Consider the following 13,330-nt stretch of genomic DNA (forward strand, 5'->3'; position numbering starts at 1 on the left):
GTCGGCTGTAAGGGCGTACTCCTCCTCTGTGACGATGCAAGGCCGCATGTGGCTCGGGAGACACTACCCCATCCACCATACTCCCCAGACCTTGCACCAACAGAATACCAACTTTTCCATTCCCTGGGCAAAAATCTTTGCGGGAAATCCTTCAACAACTGGCCAGACCTCAAAAAAGCCCTCACAGACTTCTTTGCATCCAAGAGTTTTACACAATGGCATTGCACAGCTAGCCACTTGTTGGCAAAAGGCACTGGATGCCGATGAAGATTACTTTGAGGATTAGCGATGATTATTATTTGTTTTATGACTTTTTCTCTCTGACTATCCAAAATATAAAGAACATTTTTGGTTACTTTGTGCATTCACATGACCTGTTACGCTTAGGACTGCAAGAATTCTATCCCAATGTAGAGGTTAATGCATTAATTTGTTTAGTCAATTGTGATACCTGGAATTCCAAATGAGTAGTAGCAGATTCACTTTGGCTGAGGGGCCACAATAACTGCATTCACATAAGAAAGATATGAAAACTCAGTAATCTTATCAGCAACCATAACCAATTTACTCAAATTATCTTCACCAAGAGCAGCTAAAATAGAATGTATACTATTAGGAAGCCTTGCAAGCCACAAAGATCTTATCAAGGGCTCACACATGGTATCACCTGCCAAAGCACGAATATGAGTCAATAACTGAGAAGGGTGTTGGTCGCCAGGCTCTAAACCTTGCAACAGAGTACGAAATTCCGACGCTTCACTCTCAGAAGGCACTGAAATCAATCTTAATGATGATAATTCTTCCACTGTTATCCATCAAAATGATAACTCTTCTGTTTTAGGACATGATATTTTCCAGTAGCGGGAGGTTTTAAAATATTGCCAACAGAATTAAGTATATCAGAGCCTACAGCAGCAACAACATGGTTAAATTTGATTAAATCCAACACTATGTTGGAAAGAGAAAACTGCGATTCCAATCTAACATACCATTAGGCAGGGCTTGTTTTCTAAAAGTGCAGTAATTTTACCAAAACATGCAACACGTGTGTAGCTGTTGCACTTTGAGCTGCAATGTCATTAGCAGAATTTTCATTATGCAACATAACCAACTTTCTACAGCTAAGTATTACAAATATGAATATCAAAGCATAATGTAAAAAGATAGAAAACCTATCATACATCTGTACCTATTAGAGACACACACTGGAATGAAAATACATATCAAAATCAAAGAAAATATAAAATATTCACTACATACAAGAATGCTGAATACACTAATATGGAAGAAAAATCAACTCCTGTGAACCAGTCCTATCTGCACATTGAAACACATGATAACCTGGGAAAAAATTATCCAATATTAGCATCAACTCACTAAGCAATTAGTACTTTCACTGAAATATTCCACATTCTATTGTAGTTCCACAATAGAATCGTTGCACAGATACTGCTGCCATGAAATCTCAATATTCAGCTTGAGCATTTCACTCTGGCCACATATAACTGCAGCATTCTTGTTGGGTCACTAAATGTGGTGATGGGTTAATGCCACAATATTCCAAACTTGTCAGAAGGTTCATTAAATTGAAGGCCGAAGACGAACTATAAAATTAACTTTATTTAAAACTAAATACATGATGATAAACCGACTTCAAATGTCAACCACAAACAAGCAGGAAAAGTGAAGTACAAGTGTAAGTGAGTCTCTTAGTGAAAAGTCTTTATACTTGAGATAACGACTGCACATAGGTACAAGAGCAGCAGACATGAATAGTGCATGCAAATGTTAAAATACAAATATTCTTTTCAGAATGCAAATACTCTGCCACATATCTTTTCTGTATGCAACAAAGAAAAATTTAATATATTAAAGAATGATAATACGTTGCCATTTATTCTCAAGTTTTCTCCCAATTGGAAAGTTTTCATAATAGTTCAAATAAGTTATTCAGTGGTTTATACATTAAATTTATTTGGAATAAATGTCAATCAGAAAGTTCAATATTTAACTGTCAATACGTTAAGTGTGAACTAATGAAATATTTTGCAAGATTTTTTAGATTTCAGACATAAATATAAATTGGAATTTTTTTCTTTTGTGTCATTATTATTACCATTTATGTGTGTTTTGATAAATATTTAATAAAACTGATAATTGTTTTGATAAATATTTAATAAAATAATAAAACTTGAAAAAAATTAAATCTGTCAGCTATGTTAAGATCGTGCATTCAGCCGCCATGCAATTTGAGTTTGAAACCAGTGCTTTAAAGTGCAGAGAAAGGTGTGGGTGAAGATAAAAGAACAGTAACCTAAAAGTGTATTTCATTATTCTAATACTTTAAAGAGAATAAATTTAAGGGTTAGTAATTTTTCAGTTGAAAATTGTAGAAATTCTGAAAAAGAGTCAAAAAATACAAAAATTTTCAATCTAAGATATCTACAAAGTTTGTTATATCCAATTGTTTCACATGTGTAAATTTGGTGCAGTTGTATAAAACAGCATTAAGTATATGGGGAATTTAACGGGAAGAAGTTTGTTCACTAGATCCGAGGATTCATTATTAACCTGGTCCACTATAGCAAGGTTTAACTATATGTATTTTATAATAAAAGGGAATGAATTCATTTTAAAAAAAAAAAAAAAAAACTGAAAAAATTAAAAACAAAAATTTAAATCATGTTTCAAGATGATAACTTTTAAGTAAAGGCACTTCAGCACAGATTTTACCAAATTTGCACCATACAGTCCAGCAGAAATTTCAAGGAACAGATTTTTATTAATTAATGGCATAGAAAATAGCAACAAAACAGACATCTTCTTTTTGAACACCCTCTGGTGACAGTTTTTGTCTGCCACAAATGGTTCACGGGAAAAATACGTTAGTACCCAAGTAAATGCATTTATTAATAAATTATGTCAATTTTCAATAACGATTTTATTTTCCTGAGGTTGAACACTTCTTTCAACAAAAGGGAGATTCTGCAGCAGATAATAATCATTGTCTTAAATAATATAATAATTTATAAATCTATTGCTACATAAACGTTTGTTTGAAAATGCATTTATTTCCACTTTTAGCTACTGAAAATAATTCTTATTCTTTACCTGAAAAACTAATCAGAATCAGAAAAATTAATCCTCCTCCTTTAATTTGGATAAATGAGATTCTATGATATAATTAATAATAAACATTAGCTTAAAATAAAAAAGGGGAAATCTTCCTTCAGAAGTATTAATGCAACTAAGATTAAAAATAAAATTTCTTGTTAACTACACACACTCATTTGATTGCAGTCATGGGTTATTTGTACAATTACATATTTTAAGATATTCCTTATCGCAACCCTTCATTCATAATTTTATTCAAAATTGTCTAGAAATAATAAAAGAGTACGAGTTGCTAAAGAAATATGAATATCTGGAAAAGAGATATTGCATTAGATAAACTATTTTCAGAATATGGCACAGCATGCTAGGGCTATCTGCCTAAAACGATAGATGCCTTCATGGAGGATTTTCTAAGGAAAACTGACTTGTACTCTTATTACACATGAAGAAAGTCATGGAAAAGATTCATGCAGCTGGCCTATTTGCCAGGGATAAATCTCCCAATATTTGGTAGTCTTGGGATTTATTTCCCAATATTTGGCACTTGGCCATTGGTAGAAACTTCTATGGTAAGGTTATTACAGCACCAGAACTTCTCTCTAATATAACTTAAGGGAAACATTTTTATAGAATATACACTCACACACGTGAAAAACCATAAAACAGGTGATTATCGAGAAAACTCCAAAGAAATTTATTAAAGTTCAACACTTTATTTATCTGGAAAACAGTCATTTCCTTTATATTAAGATTTGCAAAGAAAGGCCATATTATCAAAGTATTAGTAAAGACCTTTAAAATGAAATGTATCTTCAAAATAAATTTTTGCTGTATTTAACAATTCAAAAACTTTTTTACTGCAAAAATCAATTACTTTCTTACAATTAAGTATTCTTTAGAAAAGTTAGATTTTTGTTATACTGCAATTAATTAAAAAATGTATGCTACAAATATACATTTTAACATGATATTGAAATAAGATATGTTTTTTTTTAGAAAAAGTAAAAATTTAAAACATTCAATGAATTACAAAATTTATATTTTACAAAAATCAGCTTTACCTCTTTCTTATAAAAAATTTATATTCTATTAACAAAGTGATGGAAAAATAGATGATGCCTTGAATAGTCAGATACACAAGATTTTTTCCTAAAAAGTCCCAAGAAAGGGGGTTTCGAAACATGGTTATTCCTACAATAAGGAAAACAAAAATCACAAATTACACAGAAGTTTTACCCAGAGAGGAAAATAAGCAAAAATTTAAGGAAATGCCTTATACAAAATATGAATTAAACAAACTCACCAAACTTTGCGAGGGTTTCGTAAGCAAGTTGATTGGTAAAAAGATCCATGAGACCTCTTCCCAGGCAATAATGTGGGAAAACTAAATAAACTTGCTTCAAAATCCCAGCAATATCTTGTAATTCCTAGCAAGGAGATGAAAGAAGTTATGATAAAATTTTACATTTAATAATAATAATAATAATAATAAGAAGAAGAAGAAATGGATTTGAATTGAAAGAAATAAACATTTTATTCAGAGTAATCAAATTAACAAACTTTGATTTATAAGCAGCTTGGTGGAAAAAAAGACCCATACGACATCTTCAAAAGTAATGTGGCATATATGGAAATGTACCACATTGGCATGATCTTTCTTTCTGTTCCCCCCTTTTTTAATATTACTGTTTGCCTTTGCCCTGGGCAACAAAGTAGGTTTGGCAAAAAGGTCCATGAGATTTCTTCGAAGGCAATACTACCACCTAGCTTCATGATGGTAATCAACAGACATTTTCCATAGACTCAATACTAAAATACAGACAGTACTGACAACAATGTGGGATTGACAAAAAGATCCATGAGATGTCTTCCCAGACAATCCTATCTTCTACAATCATGTCCAAATTTACTTTTACATTATCAAAAATAATGATATTCCATGAAATAGCCTATCGATGTAATCTATTTTTGTACAGAATGTTTGAAAAATATAATTCTAATTAGCATTATCCAATCAAAGGTGATCAAATGGTTTTTGATATGAAAATGAAGGCATTAAGTTGCAAGAATGCATGTTTGCATTCTTGCAACATACAGCCATTAACATAATTTCCGACAAAATAACATAATTTCCGACAAATTGTTAGTTTTTAAGAAATAAAATTTTCCTGCAATTATTCAAAATTAATTGTTAATTAAATAATTATTTCAGAAAAATTTTAATTGCAGTGCTACAACTCTTAAATTACTCTAATTAAATAACATAATTTCCGACAAATTGTTAGTTTTTAAGAAATAAAATTTTCCTGCAATTATTCAAAATTAATCGTTAATTAAATAATTATTTCAGAAAAATTTTAATTGCAGTGCTACAACTCTTAAATTACTCTAAAATGAAAATTAAATTGGGAAGGTGGAGATAATAAACCAATAAATTTACAATAATCAACTGAAAATAAATAATTTTCAATGCAAATTAAGATAATTTGACTTTTGAGGAAACGGGAGAGCTTAGTTTACATACTCGTGTTTCTGGTTTCTAATTACAAGGTTCAACTTTGTTTCTCTAATCTTCCTTGGGGGGGGGGGAAAAGAACTGAACAAGCCTAAATAGTATTAAATTAAACAAGAATAACTGAACATAACACAATACAATGAAATAACTAAAAGCATTAAGAAAATTAAATTTATCTCAGTCATTATTATTGTAGATAAAAATTTCTTATTGCAAAAATGTTTTTAAATGTTTCAAAGATTCCCTTTTGGCATTTTTAAAATTAAATAAATTAATTTTGTAAAATTATGAAATCTAATTTTTATGTTCTTTTATTCTCTGTACTTATATTTAAGAAAAATTTTGCGTTTGTTATAAAACATAAAGCAGAAAGTTTGACTCCCATACAACTCAAGTGAGACATTTGATATTATAATTGGAGATCATATTCAGAGGCCATACATGAACTGAAAAGTAAAAGAGTTGCATTTGTACACAATTAAAAATAAAATACCAGTTTAGAAGAAGGTTTCTGATGTTAAGAGATTAAGAGATCAACATAGATCTTATTCCCAGAATCTCATGAATTTGTTTTCTTGAAAACACTGACAGGCTTCAGTATTGGCATGCAGCCAACTTAATTTTTTTTTTAATTACCGTATTTGACGGCATATAAGACGCACTTTTTTTCCTAAATTTGGTCTCAAAAAAGTTACCTGCGTTTTATACGTGAAGGTAATTGCATTCAATAATTGTTTATTTGGCTTTTACGAAATGTGAGAACTAAAAGAAACCATGCTATTGAAACTTTTTTTCCTTGTGTGTGGCCGTCTAAATAAGGGTGTGTCTTATATGCCGTCAAATATGGTAATTAAAAATGAAAAATATGTATACAGTACAAAGTCTGTAATCTGGACGTCCATTATCCGGAATGACCTATGATCCGGACCTCAAAACCACAAACCTTTTTTTTGTATGCTTTACGCATGCACATTTAATGTATAACGGAGGATATAAGATAGACTAAAATTATCTTTACTGATTCTAAGGCATTTCAGTTAATGCTGCAGATTGCGCTGTTCCTTAATCTTCTCACTGGATTCGGCTTATTATTTTTTTGCAGACTGTTAGAGCAATTTTATAAAAATTAAGCTTGAACTTTCGATTATGTATGGAATAGATATGGAAATAGTATACGTGCTGAAATGCAAATATAAAGTAGCATTTTAAAAATCTATATTATTAAATTTCTTGAACAATGGCAAGACTATTCACGACTTTTTGAAATTTTTTAGCATAAAATCTGCTGTGTGGAGCATCGCAAGATTGTGGGAGGATGTGTCTCCAGATACGTTTAAAAATGCTTGGCATAATTTATGGTCAGCTACCATATTCCATGGTGAGGATGATGAAGATGATAGCCGCGAATTTGAGGTTTTCGGACATCGCAAACTAAAGGTAAAATTTTCCAGTTACTGGATTTTGTAAAGAAATGTGGAGAAGCAGTAATAAATGAAGATGATATAACAGAAGTTTTTCATTGCGACGACAATGCCCCAATGATCAATCAATTAACGGACGGCGAAATCTGTAGTATGGTTCTAGATCCAGAAAACACTGCTTCCGATAGTGAGGAAACAGACAGAGAGGTTATTGAAAACGAAAAAATTTTGATTGACAAGTTAGTCGGTATTCTCGACACAGCAATTACAACATTGAACAGTGGAACTTTGTAACTGAACAAGAAATTATGTCTGTTTTTATATAATTAAAGAGAAAGTATTAGCATGAAAAACAAAATAAATATTAAGCTTTTTTTTTGTTTGTTTTGTAAAATTTGATACCCTTTAGATCATAATTGCTCTTTATTTCATAAATTATGGTTTCATATTTTTAATTGTATAATTTCTGCATGCCATCTTACCAGATTTAAATTGATGATCTATAATCCAGAAAAAACCCTAATCCAGAATCGTCGAAGTCCCGATGAGTCCGGATTACGGACTTTGTACTGTATTTAATTGAAATTTTATATGATTACTAGATTATGATTCTAAAGCAATAAAATATCACGAAGCTATTAACAACATATTTCCGTACTTTGAAAACTTCTAAATTGACTTGTGTGAAAATTCTTTTGGCACTCCACTAGTAACAAAATTAAATTACATCAGTAAATGCGAAGAGAATATCAATGGATGGCATTTAAGGAGGGGGAATAAACCTAAAAAAATTTGAATAGATTTATTAACAGACCCCTCAATGCAAACTGAAAATAACATCAAAATTTGAAATTCAATTCAAGTCAATTTTGGTTGTAAAGTAGTCAAACAATTTTGTATTTCATTATTAATTACAAGTATAAAATTCTCTAAATACAATGCTGTGTGAACGAGACGGCTCCCGATCTAATGCAACCTCGAGGGTGTCAATCAGAATTAATACCGCCCCGCCCTTGGATCAATCTCCATGTAGCGACCCCACAGAGCAAAGGCAGACAAGGCAGTACCAGTACAGTCTCTGCCGAGCCTTACTCTGTCCTGAGAGCCCTCAGGCCTTCTGTGAAATCTGTTATTATGTCCCCATGGTTGAGACTGCCTAGGTACAGATCCTAACCGATAATTCCCAGGCATTCGCCTGAGTCAACCCGGGGGGGGGGGGGTCGATTCTCTAAATACAGTACAAAGTCCAAAATCCAGAATAATCTAAAATCCGGACCTCAACAACGTTTTTTTCGCAGGCTTTATGCATGCGCATTTAATTTCCCCCTCCGCGCATAATAGAATATCTGGAGGAGTCCCGATTCTTAATTTCATTTCGATACTAAATAAAATACCTCATTATTGAAGAAATAATCATTTTAGCATAAATTTGTACGATTAGTAATTTAGCTTCGTTGCTGCGTATCTGCTTTGGCACACATCTTAAACCGAAACATTCCACATAGATGCATCGTTGATCTGACGCCAACCTGGCAAATCATTATTTATTATACTTTCCTTTTATCACCACATGTTTATTAAAACATGACAACTTGAGTAATGACTCATGTAGTGTTGCCTAAACATTTTTTTCTGTTAGTAATTGAGTAATAAATGAGTATGGTAACCTTTTATGTTGACATTACGCTTGGTGATGATTACAGATTTAAGTTAAATGCACTAAAAATGCTGACGAGGAAAATTCTTTCCTTATGCTAAAAATAGATTTTGTTGATGATACCTATAAACCCAAAGATTACATTTAGTATATGTGGGAATTTATCTATTGAGAACTATGATAAGACTTAAGCATGTGCAAGAAATAGACATAAGTATAATAATTAACTAATACAATTCAGGCTTAATTGTCTCAGTGTGCAAATCAAGTAAGATAAAATTTAACGGAACAACTTGTCGTTAGTCACCAAGCTCGTGATGCATAGCCAAATATGTACAGTGAAGGATAGCTAAATTTGATAATGATAGCCGCTAATTTTAAAGGTTTTCGGACATCGCAAAACAAAGGCGAAATTTTCCAATTAATAGATTTTGTAGTTGGGTCCTAGCAGAGCCCACACCCTCGATGCATACATGGACAAAGTCAAGGGAGCGTGCAATGCCAAGTTTGTGTAATTCTCTGATTTTTTTTAAGTGAAAATAGGTCGATGTGTACACGGATACCGAGCTTGTGCAATTCTTTGACTTGTTATTTTCAAGTTGGCTATTTTGAGAAACGTGCGAAGCAGTGGGTGATTCTGCACTTTCCCGGTTTGTCGTTAAGGGTGTGGGCTCTCCTAGGATTTTGTAAAGAAATGTGGAGATGCAGTAATAAATGAAGATGATATAAAACTAAGTTTTTCATTGTAATGACAATGCTTCTCAATCATAAATCATTAATGAATGGCGAAATCTGTAGTATGGTTCTAGATCCAGAAAACACTGCTACCAATAGTGAAGAAAGTGACAGAGGAGTTACATAAAACGAGAAAATTTCGATTGACAAGTTAGTCGGAATTCTCGAAACAGCAATTACAGTACTTCAAGATTATGTCTGTCTACAGAATTAAAGAGAAAGTATTAGCACAAAAAATGAAGCAACTTAAACAACTTACATTGAAAGAAATGCTTAATAAGGTAAACAAATAAATATTAAGCTTTTTTTGTAAATTTTGATACTCTTTAGATCATAAATACTTCATTATTTCATACATCACGATTTCATATTTTTAATTTTATTACTTCTAAATGCCATTTTACTAGATTTAAACTAATGATCTAATATCCAGAAAAATCCGGAATCGCCAAAGTCCCGACGAGTCTGGATTTCAGACTTTGTACTGTATAAACATAAGAACCAGAGGAATGCATAAAAAGTTAGATATTTTTTTTATTTTAGCAAAACTGATCTCTTTAAATTTAAATATGACAAAACATGAAAATTTACATCATTTGAAACATTTTTGTAATTAAAAGTATATGTCTATAACCAATGGTTGTAAAAGTAAAGGCCAGATAAGGATTTTGTGAACATGGTGTACGTAGTATGTATATCTATCTATCTATCTATCTATATATCTATATGTGTGTGTGTAATGATTTGGGAAATGATGCAAATAGATGTTGAAGCATACATAGCATACATTGGCTGAGACTTGCCGAAGAAGCTTGCTCCTACTTGGTCGTATCGGACGTAAAACTCTGTCGACCTAAGGTCTTGTATCCCCTTGGTCAAGAAGCATACCACTTAAGACGTCGCTCGAGGGCAGAAGAGACAATGTTAAAAAAAGAGGACGGTACAGAGGGCCATAACCTCAGAATAATGAAAATGAGATACACATAGTAGATCCATAATGAAGAATAAATATGGAAATCGTATAGATGTAACAAGACACAGCCATAACAGATTTAAATAATATTTCTTTTTCTTCTTTCTTGCAGTTTAAGATTTTGCAGCCACAATTATTTCGAAACACTAATTGTACCTGTCCCAGAATGTGACATTTACAGTTTTTATATTATTTTGTAAAAAGAGAAGCAGCAAGCAGCAGCCTAGACAGACCGAGGTACAAAAGAAAGTACGAAGTTATTCAATATGGTAGCTAAGTTTACGAAAAAAGTTGGAGTTCTGAAAGTTAAAATGAGAAAAAAAGGGACTATTGCAAATTGTGATTTTTATTTATTCTTTTCTATCTTATACTAAGAAAATGTTTTTTGGTAGCTGAAGAGATATCGCCAAGCTGGCGATAGTTTTGGCAACTAATTTTTGTCGCTAAATTTAGCAAGAAATTGCCCAAGTCTTCAGGTCTCTGTATATCTGTGACTGGTACTGTGGGAAATGTTATGTCATGATATTCCCTAATCCCCTACTGTGTGACGTATGCATTGCGTCAGCATGTGTTTCCGGCCTTCGAAGGAGGACGAGGATTAACTGGCGAGCGGAGCAGATGTTGCTCGATCGCTCGTATACCATTTTCATTAATTGTAATCCTAATGTAATCTATATTTGTAAATAGTAATAAATGTGTGTTATCAACTATGGTCGTTGCCTTTCCCCACATTTTGGGGGCTCGACCGTGCCTTTTGTGCATGCGTTATAATCGAACCCTAGACACCAGGAATCACTAAAGACGTTCAGAAAGCTAACAAAGGCAAGACGTGCCTTTATGACGATTTAATATTCTTCTTCAAGCAAGACGACGTATGTGAATGAAGACGTGCCTTTATGGCGATTTAATATTCTTGAAGCTGGACGACATATGTGAAGATGTTACATGCTACTTGTCCATTCTTCTGATTTTGGACATTAAATCGAAATTCGATTTTGGATTACATTGGATTGGCCAAGATATATATTGGATTATAAGGACTGCCCCGAAGTTAGGTAGGCCCATTTTTCCATAATTCGTTCATAATTTATTAGTATTACGATTTTAACCTGTGTTTATACTGTTTAATTCTCATTCATACATACCCTATTTCATATTCATATTGTCCTATTTTACTGTTTAAAGAAGTATGGCCCTAAAATTAGGTGATATCCCATTGATAGCGAATTCTCTTAAATATGGCACAACACGAGTTATTAAATTATTTAATACCGTGCTCGGATATTCCGATTTTGATCATTCTTCGCGAAAGAGAATGCGAAATTTTGCCGCGTTCCCGGACAGTTTCGATTTGGCAAAACATAAAGAACTTCTATTAAAAGATTTTTCTTTATCAGATTTTATATCAGTGGCGAATTTATTACATTTGGAAGCTTCCACTAATAAAGATGTTTTATATGAAAAAATTTTTCCTGCGCTCACTAATCTGACGGATTTTCACAATTCCCTAGATGTTAGTTTTTTATCTGATGACGATCATTCAATTTCAAACACCGACAGTGGACCGACGCCTGTAGGTCTAAATTCTTCTGTTCCCCCTTCCCCTCCCTCCACGGCGCCAAGCACAAATCTCGTTGTTTCTTCTGACGCGGAAGTAATAAATTTGAATTCGAGTCACTCCGGTGTTTATATGACAGCGAACACCGAGATTTGCGAGATTAGTCATGATTTATGGTTTATTTTGAGAGATCTTTCAAACACTTGCAGAAACTTTTCAGGCAATGATTCCTATTCAGTCCGTGCTTTTTTCAACGATATAGAGGATAATTTCCAATTATTTCCAAATCTTACCGACCAGCAAAAATTAGTTTTTGCGAAACGACTTGTTGTGGGTACTGCTAAAACTTTTTTGTTTTCACAACGGAATCTCAATTCATACGACATGTTTAAAACAGAATTACTTAATGAGTTTTCCGATAAAATTACGTCTATTGAAATTCATAAACAACTCGAAAGAAGAAAAATGCGCTCGAATGAAAGCTCTTTGCAATATTTTATCGCCATGCGCGAAATTGCGAATCGTGGTGACGGTGTTATCGACGAGGCTTCTATCATTCAGTATACCATTCAAGGAATACTAGGTACCCCATCCGATAAAATTATTCTCTACGGTGCAAAATCATATTCTGAATTCAAGGAAAAGCTACGCACTTATGAATCTGTAGTTACGACTAGACATACAAATATCTCTCATCCATCAAATTTTAAAAATACGAATAATGGCCCCAGACGTAGTACTGGACGAAAACATTCAGACCAACAACACGACACGAAATTTAATAATACTGGTCCATCTAAAACTAAACCACAAACTTGTTTTAACTGCTATGAGGTCGGACACCTCTCACGGTCCTGTCCTAATCGTTCTCTTGGCCCAAAGTGTCTAACTTGTTGTCGTTTTGGACATAAATCTATGGATTGCCGCCCCACTACATCAAATAAGACTTCCACTCCACCTGCCGAAGTAAATACAGTACAAACCTCTCACGGTAATATGTGTAAAACTGTCGTTATACTCAATAGCACAGTTTCTGGATTAAATGACACTGGAAGTGAGGTCACATTACTGAACGAAAACACATGGATTCAACTTGGTTCCCCACCACTTTCAAATAATTCTGGAGTGTTAACTGGTTTCGGATTCTCGAAAATTCCTATTATTGGCTATTTTCAAACCATTATCAACATTGATAATCAGGACTTTCCGGCTAATATTAGAGTTGTTCCAAATCATTCTATGCAATTTTCTCTTATTGTAGGATGTGACGTAATTACAAATGCTAAATTAACTATTACACCAGACGGTATATATTTTTCAAAACCTTCCGAGCAATGCTTTGAAACTGCTCCTGAAT

At 32.9% G+C, this 13,330-nt stretch overlaps 1 protein-coding gene across 3 annotated transcripts in view; it reads right to left on the reverse strand.

The window, feature by feature from the left end:
* Nucleotides 1-13,330, reverse strand: part of LOC118196520 (phospholipid-transporting ATPase ABCA1-like) — a 416,944-nt gene that overhangs the window by 77,974 nt on the left and 325,640 nt on the right. For all 3 annotated transcript variants that reach the window (XM_085823882.1, XM_085823879.1, XM_085823880.1), the window contains 2 exons: nucleotides 4,418-4,541; nucleotides 4,176-4,305 (listed from right to left, as the gene is read on the reverse strand). In XM_085823882.1, the coding sequence (XP_085680008.1) occupies nucleotides 4,176-4,305; nucleotides 4,418-4,541 (254 nt within the window). The remainder of the gene's footprint in view (nucleotides 1-4,175; nucleotides 4,306-4,417; nucleotides 4,542-13,330) is intronic.

Source organism: Stegodyphus dumicola, chromosome 9, assembly GCF_044657685.1.
Source record: "Stegodyphus dumicola isolate Sdum_Otavi_A_Nest chromosome 9, ASM4465768v1".
NCBI lineage: Eukaryota > Metazoa > Arthropoda > Arachnida > Araneae > Eresidae > Stegodyphus > Stegodyphus dumicola.